This window comes from Pecten maximus, chromosome 18, assembly GCF_902652985.1.
Source record: "Pecten maximus chromosome 18, xPecMax1.1, whole genome shotgun sequence".
NCBI lineage: Eukaryota > Metazoa > Mollusca > Bivalvia > Pectinida > Pectinidae > Pecten > Pecten maximus.
Genome location: NC_047032.1, coordinates 31,800,150 through 31,813,695, shown reverse-complemented (window position 1 = coordinate 31,813,695; position 13,546 = coordinate 31,800,150). Strand labels below are relative to the sequence as shown.

Genomic DNA, 13,546 nt, shown 5'->3' with positions numbered 1-13,546 from the left:
TATCTGTAGACTGTCGACCTGATAGTAATATCAAATTATCTGTAGACTGCCAACCTGATAGTAATATCAAATTACCTGTAGACTGTCGACCTGATAGTAATATCAAATTATCTGTAGACTGTCGACCTGATAGTAATATCAAATTATCTGTAGACTGTCGACCTGATAGTAATATCAAATTATCTGTAGACTGTCGACCTGATAGTAATATCAGATTACCTGTAGACTGTCCAACCGATAGTGATATCAAATTATCTGTAGACTGTCAAACTGATAGCGATATCAAATTATCTGTAGACTGTCGACCTGATAGTAATATCAAATTATCTTCATACTGACCACCTGATAGTAATATCAAATTATCTGTATACTGACCACCTGATAGTAATATCAAATTATCTGTAGACTGTCGACCTGATAGTAATATCAAATTATATGTAGACTGTCGACCTGATAGTAATATCAAATTATCTGTAGACTGTCGACCTGTTAGTAATATCAAATTACCTGTAGACTGTCAAACTGATAGTGATATCAAATTACCTGTAGACTGTCGACCTGATAGTAATATCAAATTATCTGTAAACTGTCGACCTGATAGTAATATCAAATTATCTGTAGACTGTCGACCTGATAGTAATATCTAATTACCTGTAGACTGTCGACCTGATAGTAATATCAAATTACCTGTAGACTGTCGACCTGATAGTAATATCAAATTATCTGTAGACTGTCGTCCTGATAGTAATATCAAATTACCTGTAGACTGTCAAACTGATAGTAATATCAAATTACCTGTAGACTGTCAAACTGATAGTAATATCAAATTACCTGTAGACTGTCGACCTGATAGTAATATCAAATTATCTGTAGACTGTCGACCTGATAGTAATATCAAATTATCTGTAGACTGTTAAACTGATAGTAATATCAAATTATCTGTAGACTGTCGACCTGATAGTAATATCAAATTATCTGTAGACTGTCCAACCGATAGTGATATCAAATTATCTGTAGACTGTCAAACTGATAGTGATATCAAATTATCTGTAGACTGTCGACCTGATAGTAATATCAAATTATCTGTATACTGACCACCTGATAGTAATATCAAATTATCTGTATACTGACCACCTGATAGTAATATCAAATTATCTGTAGACTGTCGACCTGATAGTAATATCAAATTATATGTAGACTGTCGACCTGATAGTAATATCAAATTATCTGTAGACTGTCAACCTGATAGTAATATCAAATTACCTGTAGACTGTCAACCTGATAGTAATATCAAATTATCTGTAGACTGTCGACCTGATAGTAATATCAAATTATCTGTAGACTGTCGACCTGATAGTAATATCAAATTATCTGTAGACTGTCAACCTGATAGTAATATCAAATTACCTGTAGACTGTCGACCTGATAGTAATATCAAATTATCTGTAGACTGTCGACCTGATAGTAATATCAAATTATCTGTAGACTGTCGACCTGATAGTAATATCAAATTATCTGTAGACTGTCGACCTGATAGTAATATCAAATTATCTGTAGACTGTCAACCTGATAGTAATATCAAATTATCTGTAGACTGTCGACCTGATAGTAATATCAAATTATCTGTAGACTGTCCAACCTGATAGTAATATCAAATTATCTGTAGACTGTCGACCTGATAGTAATATCAAATTATCTGTAGACTGTCGACCTGATAGTAATATCAAATTATCTGTAGACTGTCGACCTGATAGTAATATCAAATTATCTGTAGACTGTCGACCTGATAGTAATATCAAATTATCTGTAGACTGTCGACCTGATAGTAATATCAGATTACCTGTAGACTGTCAACCTGATAGTAATATCAAATTACCTGTAGACTGTCGACCTGATAGTAATATCAAATTATCTGTAGACTGTCGACCTGATAGTAATATCAAATTATCTGTAGACTGTCGACCTGATAGTGATATCAAATTATCTGTAGACTGTCGACCTGATAGTAATATCAAATTACCTGTAGACTGTCGACCTGATAGTAATATCAAATTATCTGTAGACTGACCACCTGATAGTAATATCAAATTATCTGTAGACTGTCCAACCGATAGTGATATCAAATTATCTGTAGACTCTCGACCTGATAGTAATATCAAATTACCTGTATACTGACCACCTGATAGTAATATCAAATTATCTGTAGACTGTCGACCTGATAGTAATATCAAATTATATGTAGACTGTCGACCTGATAGTAATATCAAATTATCTGTAGACTGTCGACCTGTTAGTAATATCAAATTACCTGTAGACTGTCAAACTGATAGTGATATCAAATTACCTGTAGACTGTCAAACTGATAGTAATATCAAATTACCTGTAGACTGTCGACCTGATAGTAATATTAAAGTATCTGTAGACTGTCGACCTGATAGTAATATCAAATTATCTGTAGACTGCCAACCTGATAGTAATATCAAATTACCTGTAGACTGTCGACCTGGTAGTAATATCAAATTATCTGTAGACTGTCGACCCGATAGTAATATCAAATTATCTGTAGACTGTCGACCTGATAGTGATATCAAATTACCTGTAGACTGTCAAACTGATAGTAATATCAAATTACCTGTAGACTGTCAAACTGAAAGTAATATCAAATTACCTGTAGACTGTCGACCTGATAGTTATAACAAATTACCTGTAGACTGTCGACCTGATAGTAATATCAAATTATCTGTAGACTGTCGACCTGATAGTAATATCAAATTATCTGTAGACTGTAAAACTGATAGTAATATCAAATTATCTGTAGACTGTCGACCTGATAGTAATATCAAATTATCTGTAGACTGTCGACCCGATAGTAATATCAAATTATCTGTATACTGACCACCTGATAGTAATATCAAATTATCTGTAGACTGTCGACCTGATAGTAATATCAAATTATCTGTAGACTGTCGACCTGATAGTAATATCAAATTATCTGTAGACTGTCGACCTGATAGTAATATCAAATTATCTGTAGACTGTCGACCTGATAGTAATATCAAGTTATCTGTAGACTGTCGACCTGATAGTAATATCAAATTATCTGTGGACTGTCCAACTGATAGTAATATCAAATTATCTGTAGACTGTCGACCTGATAGTAATATCAAATTATCTGTAGACTGTCGACCTGATAGTAATATCAAGTTATCTGTAGACTGTCGACCTGGTAGTAATATCAAATTACCTGTAGACTGTCGACCTGATAGTAATATCAAATTACCTGTAGGCTGTCAACCTGATATTAATATCAAATTATCTGTAGACTGTCCAACCGATAGTAATATCAAATTATCTCTGTAGACTGTCGACCTGATAGTAATATCAAATCATCTGTGGACTGTCGACCTGTTAGTAATATCAAATTATATGTAGACTGTCCAACCGATAGTAATATCAAATTATCTGTAGACTGTGCACCTGACAGTAATATCAAATTATCTGTAGACTCGACTCCGGATAGTAGTTACATTCATTTGTAGGCTTAGCTGTTGAAAGTAAATTATCTGTAGCCATGCTCCGGATATAGTAAATCATCTGTAAGCTCGGCTTCAGATGGTAGCATAAAATTGTAAGGCGTTGCTTTGGATAGCAGTAAGAGATACTCTCTATAGCATGTTAGATAGGGTTATCAATTAAAACTCTGTTGACCTGATTTCAGCACCAAACCGATGTGACTTTACCTGCTCCAGCGCCTTCCCTCCTCGGTGTATTCCTTACAACCTGTTTGATGATGGTGTTCAGCATTGTCCAAATGCTGAAGATGAATCCTGGATTTCACCAAAAACAACTACAACTGTTGCTTCTTCAACAACGGTACCAGGTACAGTGTAATTCTCTAAATCATATATCTACTTCATGTACAGCAATAAAACACTCTCTAAATTATATATCTACTTCAGGTACAGTAATAAAACTCCTTACATCATAGAATGGGAACTACAGCAATAAAACACCCTTTTAATTATATATTAACTTCAGGTACAGTAAAAACAAGATCGTCTGTTAATGCCGGCGATATCATACCACAGGGACTTACCTTTACTTTTAATCAGAAATATCAAACCCTGTGATCTAACCCCAAGATCAGTTAGGTCTTGAATAGCTTGCAGTGGTCAATAATGGGGCCATGCTAGCTCAGTCGGTTAGAGTGCCGACCAAGAACCTCTATGAAGGTCTGAGGTGCACTACATGGTTTGGCATTTCCTAGCCTTGTTGGTTTGTGTTTCTATGAAAGCTGAGAAATGGGTTAGTCTGTGCGGGCGTGGGTGTATCCTTCCTTGGCAAGACACTTTATCCAAGCTGATTGCTCTGGATGGCATGCGACGGGCCTCCCGTAAAGGAGACCCCTCCTCAAAATGACCCTGGCTGTAACGGGGTGGTACGTACATGTAAACCCAGCAAACAAACAAACAATGCAACATAAACTGCATTGTATTTTATCAAATTTATCTGAACATCTACTCAATATTTCATCAACTTCTGAAAATGACCAAAACAAGGGCCCATCCTCACATTTCAGTTTACACATATTTCTTTTCAAACTAAAGTTCGAGTTTAGTGTTTCTAGAATTTATGCATGCCTGTAATAATTTATGTTAAAAAATAGTCCTTCATTAGAGGATGATGAAACATCAGATTGGGCAAAAATATGATTATGCAATACATTTGCCATGAAACAATATACAATACATTTATAATAAACAACACACACTACATTTACCATAAAACAATATACAATACATTATGCTGCCGAACATAAGCATTTCCCTGTGAAATGTGGATATTGCCTGTATCCCCGGTCCGGTTGTAACTTTCACTGTCCGATTATTTGAGTTGTCTGTCATCGCGGGACGTCGGCATTCTCCAGATACAACGCCTTTAGTGCTGTCTTCGTAGATGGGACGTTGATGCCTAATTTTACAAGTTCGTCTTTTAATTGAGACATGGTCCAGTTGGCTGGGTTAGATGAATCCCACGGTGCATTCCTCGATCGGGATCTAGATCTGCGACTCGCCATTGTTAAAATTTTTTATCCTCACTCGCGATCGTTATCCCCAAAACGAATTTAACCAAATCAGAATAAAGTTCACCAACTGTTCACACAATAAATAAGCCTAGTTCTTTCACTATATTGCAGTAATTTGATGAATTTCTTACGATGACGGGATCGAAGATTAAAATCAAAAGATAAATCACAGAGAGAATAACATAAAAGCTGGCTCCAATGCTGCTGAGCTATCAGAAAAATGGCGAGATCGTGTCTCACAGTTTTACCGTGCTATGATTCTAATCGACAAAAATGTGTCTGACCTTGATGCGAGATCTACAACTTATTAAAAATCAAGATTAAAATACAAAATATCTAATGTTTCATGTTAGTTTCTTTATAATTGATTGGTTATTGATGTAGCTTCTTATGGAGGTGTTCTATCGACCACCTGACACAAGGAACACATATTTACAAATAGTTAATTGACATGAATTTCCTGTCCATTTAACGATTTACATGATCCGTAAGAATCAGGGTTAAATTGGATCTTTTAAGTGATGATTATGTATTTTGATTGAAACGGGCATATTTGATACAATATTACCAGGTAGCTAATTTTGATGATTTAATACAAAATCAGAAATCACACTAAGAGTTTTTGGTTTTTGAAATCTCATTGAAATTCTCAGAATATAAAAATGTACTTGATAAGTATAGGAAAGCCCCAATGCACGGTCTCTGAAACCCTGATGATATCGCATGAAGGTACTGGGGATCACGCAGGACAAAAATACCATATATCAGGATCGGGCAGAATTGGCTGGCATCATTGTTTTTGTATATGCAGTTCAATGTCAATCTCATTGTATTTATTGACTTTATCAAAACAAAAAATCCTCCAATGCTCGCTTCAACAACACCTCTTACAGTGTGACTTCCAGCCATTTTCATTAGAACTGCTTTTCTATTCAAACAAAAACAATAGAATAAAATCAAAATTCTAACAGTTTTCAGCAGATAAGGAAATGAAATCCTAGACATACTTAAAAACTCTTTGGTAGCTTCATTGAATCCAATTATTTCGCTTTACGTTGCTTAGTAACGATGCCTGCATGCATTAATACTTTTTCGGCATAGTAAGTTTTTCCTACAATGCTTTTATCTTTCGTGATTTTCTGTGCCGTATCAGCTGTTTCATGGTTCTACCCTTTGGTAGTTTAATGGATCATCTTGAGTAGAAAATGAAATATTTATGATTGACTAAGACCGCATTGGTTCTAATATTTCACTCTGAGTCAAAGGAAATGTAAATCCCATGTGTTTGAGTTTAGATCCTCCTACAAATGATTACTTAGATCAGGACAAATCTTTGTTTACATGTACACTTAATGTTCACATAACTATATATAGCTCCTATGGTTTTATACTTACAGGTGGCAGCAACTATCACTGCACATTTGAAAATTATGATCCATGCTTTTTAACGAATGATACCAAGGATGATTTTGACTGGACCAGACACTCTGTGAGTTATACATATTTAAATATCTGTGTTATAACCCAAGCCACAGAACACGTTGAAAGTAACCACTTTTCTTTTATCATAAACTGCATTTGCAATTATTCAATAAGAATTGAAATAGGTTTTTTGTCATTTTGAAAATTCTAATTAAATCAGTATGTATTGAATTTTTATTTTCTGAAAGTGACACATTATAATTACAGAATCAGAAAAAAAAAATGATGAAGCAATTAATTTTGATGTGAACAGGAATAATCAATAAAAAGCTGATCAGTTTACTTTTATTACACACCCTTGTAAACTCCTTCAATGCAGGGTAGTACGGTATCCACCAACACTGGACCAAGCTCTGCGTATGAAGGATCTTACTATAGTTACATTGAGACATCATCACCCAGGAGCTACGGAGACACTGCCCGTCTGTTGTCATCTAGCATAACACTAGGTAACGTATACTACCTACAACCTCTGAGGTACTGCCCGTCTGTTGTCATCTAGCATAACACTAGGTAACGTATACTACCTACAACCTCTGAGGTACTGCCCGTCTGTTGTCATCTAGCATAACACTAGGTAACGTATACTACCTACAACCTCTGAGGTACTGCCCGTCTGTTGTCATCTAGCATAACACAAGGTAACGTATACTACCTACAACCTCTGAGGTACTGCCCGTCTGTTGTCATCTAGCATAACACTAGGTAACGTATACTACCTACAACCTCTGAGGTACTGCCCGTCTGTTGTCATCTAGCATAACACAAGGTAACGTATACTACCTACAACCTCTGAGGTACTGGCCGTCTTTTGGCATCTGAAATAATACAAGGTTACGTTAATTAAAATTACACCCCCAGAAACCTCTGAGATACTAGCCATCTGATGACTTCTGGCATAACACAAGTTAACGTAAATCAAAACTATACTCCCTAGAACCTCTGTGACACCGCCCGTCTCTTGTCATCTAAGATAACACAACTTAACGTAAATCAAAACTATACTCCCTAGAACCTCTGTGACACCGCCCGTCTCTTGTCATCTAACATAACACAACTTAACGTAAATCAAAACTATAGTACCTAGAACCTCTGAGAAACTGCCCGTCTGATGACACCTAACATAATACACATTGCGATTCATTTACTATACAGATAATAAGACTACCTAAGTGTTTTTATTTGAATGGATGGTTTGTGACTGTTGCCCATGAACATGTTTTTTACAAGTACTATTTTTTTATTTTCTAAAAAAAGCTTTCTCTGCAAAATTGGCAATATCACGGAACAGATAATAAGTTTATTTGTATCTATGTCCCTAACCATGATAATTATGTCCAATTCCTTGAGTTTTATATATACGGTACGTCATTCTTCACAGCATTCAACATCTGAATGTCCTTTGTCATATGTCGTGCTACATAGCATTCAACATCTGAATGTCCTTTCTCATATGTCGTGCTACACAGCATTCAACATCTGAATGTCGCTTGTTGTGTGTCATGCTACACAACATTCAACACCTGAATGTCGCATGTCGCGCTACACAACATTCAACATCTGAATGTCGCATGTCGCGCTACACAACATTCAACACCTGAATGTCGCATGTCGCGCTACGCAACATTCAACATCTGAATGTCGCATGTCGTGCTACACAACATTCAACACCTGAATGTCGCTTGTCGCATGTCGCGCTACACAACATTCATTTCTGAATGTTGAATGTCGTATGTCGACCTACACGACATTCAAAAGTTCACTCGTTGGCAAGTGAAAACATCTTGACGATGCTTCAAGTAAGTGAATCGATAAATGAATAACTGATAGCTTGACCTTGAACATCGACCTAGTGCCCTTGACATTTAGTGTGGTCTATGCGGCCATAATGATAGAGTCGACAGGTTGGGTTTAGTTACAAAATGGTTAACCACTTGTAATAGGGTCAGTTTTTAACGAGCTCCATATTTCACGTGTCGGAGTGAAGAATGTGCTGATGGATCAATTTTTAACGACATTCAGGTGCAATATTCAGCGTTGAAAACTGAACCCGTGATGTTAATTGTACAGCTAGCTAGCCGATGTTACGTTGACGTTAATTGTAAAGCTTGCAAAGCTGTATACACTAAAGCATAGACAGCTCATTATAGTATCATTTGGTTGACAGGATGGAAATGTGAATACTTTTATTGTTTTTTTATTGTTTTATTTTTATTTCTATTTTTTTCAGGAAGTGATAGCTGCCTGTATTTCCATTATCACATGTATGGTATTGCTATTGGAAACTTGTCTATTTTCGCTGAGTATGAAGGCAATACATCTCAGGTCTGGTCCAGAGTTGGTAACCAAGGTAACAGATGGTTCCAAGGAATGGCTACAATCCCATCCCCGACAACACAACAATTATTTAAACACACAAAGGATGTAACGGTAAATACACTTCTATCTCAATAAACACTTCGGTCAATAAGGAACAAGATACATTCTTTAAACAGTTTCTACTCAATAAGCAGCAGTCACTTCTAACCCCAAACCTCACACCATCTCAAAGTAACAGTTCTCACCCCAACCCTCACACCAGCCTAAAGTAACAGTTCTCACCCCAACCCTCACACCATCCCAAAGTAACAGTTCTCACTCCAACCCTCACACCATCCCAAAGTAACAGTTCTCACTCTTCAACCCTCACACCATCCCAAAGTAACAGTTCTCACTCCAACCCTCACACCATCCCAAAGTAACAGTTCTCACTCCTCAACCCTCACACCATCCCAAAGTAACAGTTCTCACTCCAACCCTCACACCATCCCAAAGTAACAGTTCTCACTCCAACCCTCACACCATCCCAAAGTAACAGTTCTCACTCCTCAACCCTCTCACCCTTCATCCCCATACCATCATAAGGATCTCACCCTTCATCCCCCATCTCAACATAACCCCTCTCACCCTTCATCCCCATCCCAACGTAACCCTCTCACCCTTCATCTCCCATCTCAACATAACCCCTCTCACCCTTCATCCCCTATCCCAACGTAACCCTCTCACCCTTCATCCCCATCCCAACGTAACCCTTTCACCCTTCATCCCCTATCCCAACGTAACCCTCTCACCCTTCATCCCCTCTCCCATCGTAACCCTCTCACCCTTCATCCCCCATCCTAATGTAACCCTCACCCTTCATCCCCCATCCCAACATAACCCTCTCACCCTTCATCCCCATCCCAACATAACCCTCTCATCCTTCATCCCCCATCCCAACGTAACCCTCTCACCCTTCATCCCAAAGTGATCCCAACCACAAACACCCAACCCTCATCCTGAAGTAACCCCCTTTCCCCTAACCACCATTCCAAAATAACGCCCCTTCCCCTAACCCCAATCCCTAAGTAACCCCCTCACTCAAACCTCACCCTACAGTTTTATTATTACTTTTTGAGGAGCTGAATAATGTATTTTTGTAGATTGCAATTGAGGCTACAACGGGTTCAAGCTTCGAAGGAGATATCGCTATAGATGATGTATACCTAGTAGAAGGAAGCGCGTGTGCCTCAGGTAATTATTCCAGCTATTTATTATCTTATCATACGTCACTTTGTCTCGACTTTATCTCAGGTAATTACCACAACTGTTAATTATCTATCATTCATCACTTTGTCTCGAGTTTACCTCAGGTAATTATTACTGCTGTTAATTATCTATCAAACATCACTTTGTCACGAGTTTACCTCAGTTTATTATTACTGCTATTAATTATCTATCAAACATCACTTTGTCACGAGTTTACCTCGGGTAATTATTATTAGTGTTTATTATCTATCATACATCACTTTGTCACGAGTTTACCTCAGGTAATTATTACTACTGTTAATTATCTAGCATACGTCACTTTGTCTCGAGTTTACCTCAGGTAATTATTATACCCCCGCAACGAAGTTAGAGGGGTATACTGGAATCAGGTTGTCCGTCCGTCCGTTTGTCTGTAGACGCATTTTGTCCGGACAACTCCTCCTAAACCGATGGGCCAATTCCAATGAAACTTCTCATATATATTAATGATCATGTGTAGATGTGCATGCAACTTTATTTTTTCTCAGAATTATGGTTGCTATGGCAACTGGTCACTATAAACAGGTTTTCCGATAAGAACCATAACTTTAAGTTTGTCCGCACAACTCCTCCTAAACCGAAGGGCCGATTTCAATGAAACTTCACACAAATAGAGAGGACCATATGTAGATGTGCATCTCACTCTATTTTTCTCAAAATTTTGGTTGCTATGGCAACTGGTCACTATAAACAGGTTTTCCGATAAGAACCATAATTTTAAGTTTGTCCGGACAACTCCTAAACTAAATTTTATCTACATGTGCAGAAATAATGACTCCTTAAGTTATATCTACTTAAAATGCATTGAAATTCCTAAAATCATATATACTCCAATTCACGTACAGTAATGAGAGCTCTCTAAGTTGCATGTACATATACTTTATCAGGTACAGAGATAAACAACGCTCTAAATAACTTTATGAGGTATAGCAGTGCGAACTCTCTAGATCATATCTACTTCAGGTACAGCAGTGTGAACTCTTTAAATCATATCTACTTCAGCCACAACACTAAGAACTCTCTAAAGTATATCTACGTCAGGTACAGCAATTGATAAATTTAAATTCTCTTAACTATATTCACAAACATACAATCAAATTAGTAAGTGCAACAAAAGAAAAAACAATTCCAGCTCAAACAACTCAACACATAATGGAAAGAACTTTATATACTCTTATTAGTCCCCTACCGGTGAAACCGGGGGAACTATAGGTTTTGCCTGCGTCCGTTTGTCTGTCTGTCCGTCCGGCCGTCTGTCCGTCCGTCCGTCAGTCCGTCCGTCCGTCCGGTTAAAGTTTTGGTTAAAGTTTTATAATGGCACACCATTCACTTAATAATGTTATTAGGATGCTGATTCTTTGCATAGAGGTTCTTTGGGTGTGTGGCATTACTTTTGTATGGTTAAAAGTGAAAAAAATATTTTAATTTTTTGAAATTTTTGCCATATTATGAACTTAACCTTTTTCTCTGTATTCTTTAGGTTAAAGTTTTGGTTAAAGTTTTATAATGGCACACAATTCACTTAATAATTGTATAAGGATGATGATTCTTTGCATAGAGGTACTTTGGATGTGTGGCATTACTTTTATTCAGTTGAAAATGAAAAAAAATTATTTTCATTTTTTGAAATTTTTGCCATATTATGAACTTAACTGTTTTCTCTGTATTGAATGCTTCACTGATGTGAGATTCTTTTGGAATAAAATCAGTGTACTACTATGCTGTGCTATGCAGAATTATGTTTATATTTCAATCCAAGGCTGTTATTACACATTTCAATTTAAATTCACTTTAGATTCTTTTACTCTGTACAGTAGACATACCAAAAGAATACCTGAATATCTTTTATGGGCAGGAAACATTGTTTATTCACCCCAATAGAGTTGAATTTACACATTGTTTGGAATGAACTTATTTTCATGAAATGGTCATGTTTCAGTTGTGGCTAAACTTTTTTACTCAAATTTGGCTAAAGTTTTAACTTGGGGGCACCGATAAGGGACATGTATTGGTTTAGCAATACTCACAGAATGCTTGTTTATATATATGCTAAGAAAACCTCTGTTAAGATATGTCCTAGACCGTCTGTTAATGCCGGCGATATCATACCACAGGGACTTTCCTGTACTTTTAATCAGAAATATCAAACCCTGTGATCTAACCCCAAGATCAGTTAGGTCTTGAATAGCTTGCATTGGTCAATAATGGGGCCATGCTAGCTCAGTCGGTTAGAGTGCCGACCAAGAACCTCTATGAAGGTCCGAGGTGCACTACATGGTTTGGCATTTCCTAGCCTTGTTGGTTTGTGTTTCTATGAAAGCTGAGAAATGGGTTAGTCTGTGCGGCGTGGTTGTATCCTTACTTGGCAAGACACTTTATCCAAGCTGATTGCTCTGGATGGCATGCGACGGGCCTCCCGTATGTTGTTCAGTGAGGTAGTCATCATCCGCTACAAGGAGACCCCTCCTCAAAATAACCCTGGCTGTAACGGGGTGGTACGTACATGTAAACCCAGCAAACAAACAAACAATGCAACATAAACTGCATTGTATTTTATCAAATTTATCTGAACATCTACTCAATATTTCATCAACTTCTGAAAATGACCAAAACAAGGGCCCATCCTCACATTTCAGTTTACACATATTTCTTTTCAAAATAAAGTTCGAATTTATGCATGTCTGTAATAATTTATGTTAAAAAATAGTCCTTCATTAGAGGATGATGAAACATAAGATTGGGCAAAAATATGATTATGCAATACATTTGCCATGAAACAATATACAATACATTTATAATGAACAACACAATACATTTACCCGAACAATATACAATACATTTATCATGAAAAATATACAATTGAGCATTTCTTTATCGAGAATTATTCTTTCTATGGATTGTGAAATCAGTATAAAACGCTCTGCCAGCTGTGTGAAAGAACAAGAGGCCCAGGGGCCTTAACGGTCATCTGACTCTAAATTAAAACCCTTATATTATTGTAGTATGCATTCTCTGTAGCAAGTATATAGTGGCACTGTTGGCCATGGTGGCCATCTTGGATATCTGACCGACCCAATAAATAATAACACTTGGTCTGGACCATCTAAGGATCATTTCTGGTAAGTTAGAGCTGAATCCCACCAGTGGAATTTGAGAAGAAGTTTGAAATAGGTGTTGTTCAGGAGCACCATGATTGCGCAATCATGTTACAAAATGGCCGCCATTGCTGCCATGCCAAAGTTTTTACAAGGCCGAAAAAATAGCAACACTTTGTTGGCACTCCTTCCTTAACATCCTCACCAATTTCAAGCTCAATGGCACCAGTGGAACTGGAGAAGAAGTTTAAAATGTGTTTTTTAAGATGGCGGATAT

General features: G+C 37.0%; 1 protein-coding gene across 1 annotated transcript in view; it reads left to right on the top strand.

The window, feature by feature from the left end:
- LOC117316368 overlaps window positions 1–13,546 on the top strand; it is a 229,230-nt gene that overhangs the window by 173,169 nt on the left and 42,515 nt on the right. The window contains exons 95-99 of the mRNA XM_033870909.1: window positions 3,719–3,880; window positions 6,484–6,575; window positions 6,888–7,017; window positions 8,799–8,998; window positions 10,030–10,120. Of these exons, the coding sequence (XP_033726800.1) occupies window positions 3,719–3,880; window positions 6,484–6,575; window positions 6,888–7,017; window positions 8,799–8,998; window positions 10,030–10,120 (675 nt within the window). The remainder of the gene's footprint in view (window positions 1–3,718; window positions 3,881–6,483; window positions 6,576–6,887; window positions 7,018–8,798; window positions 8,999–10,029; window positions 10,121–13,546) is intronic.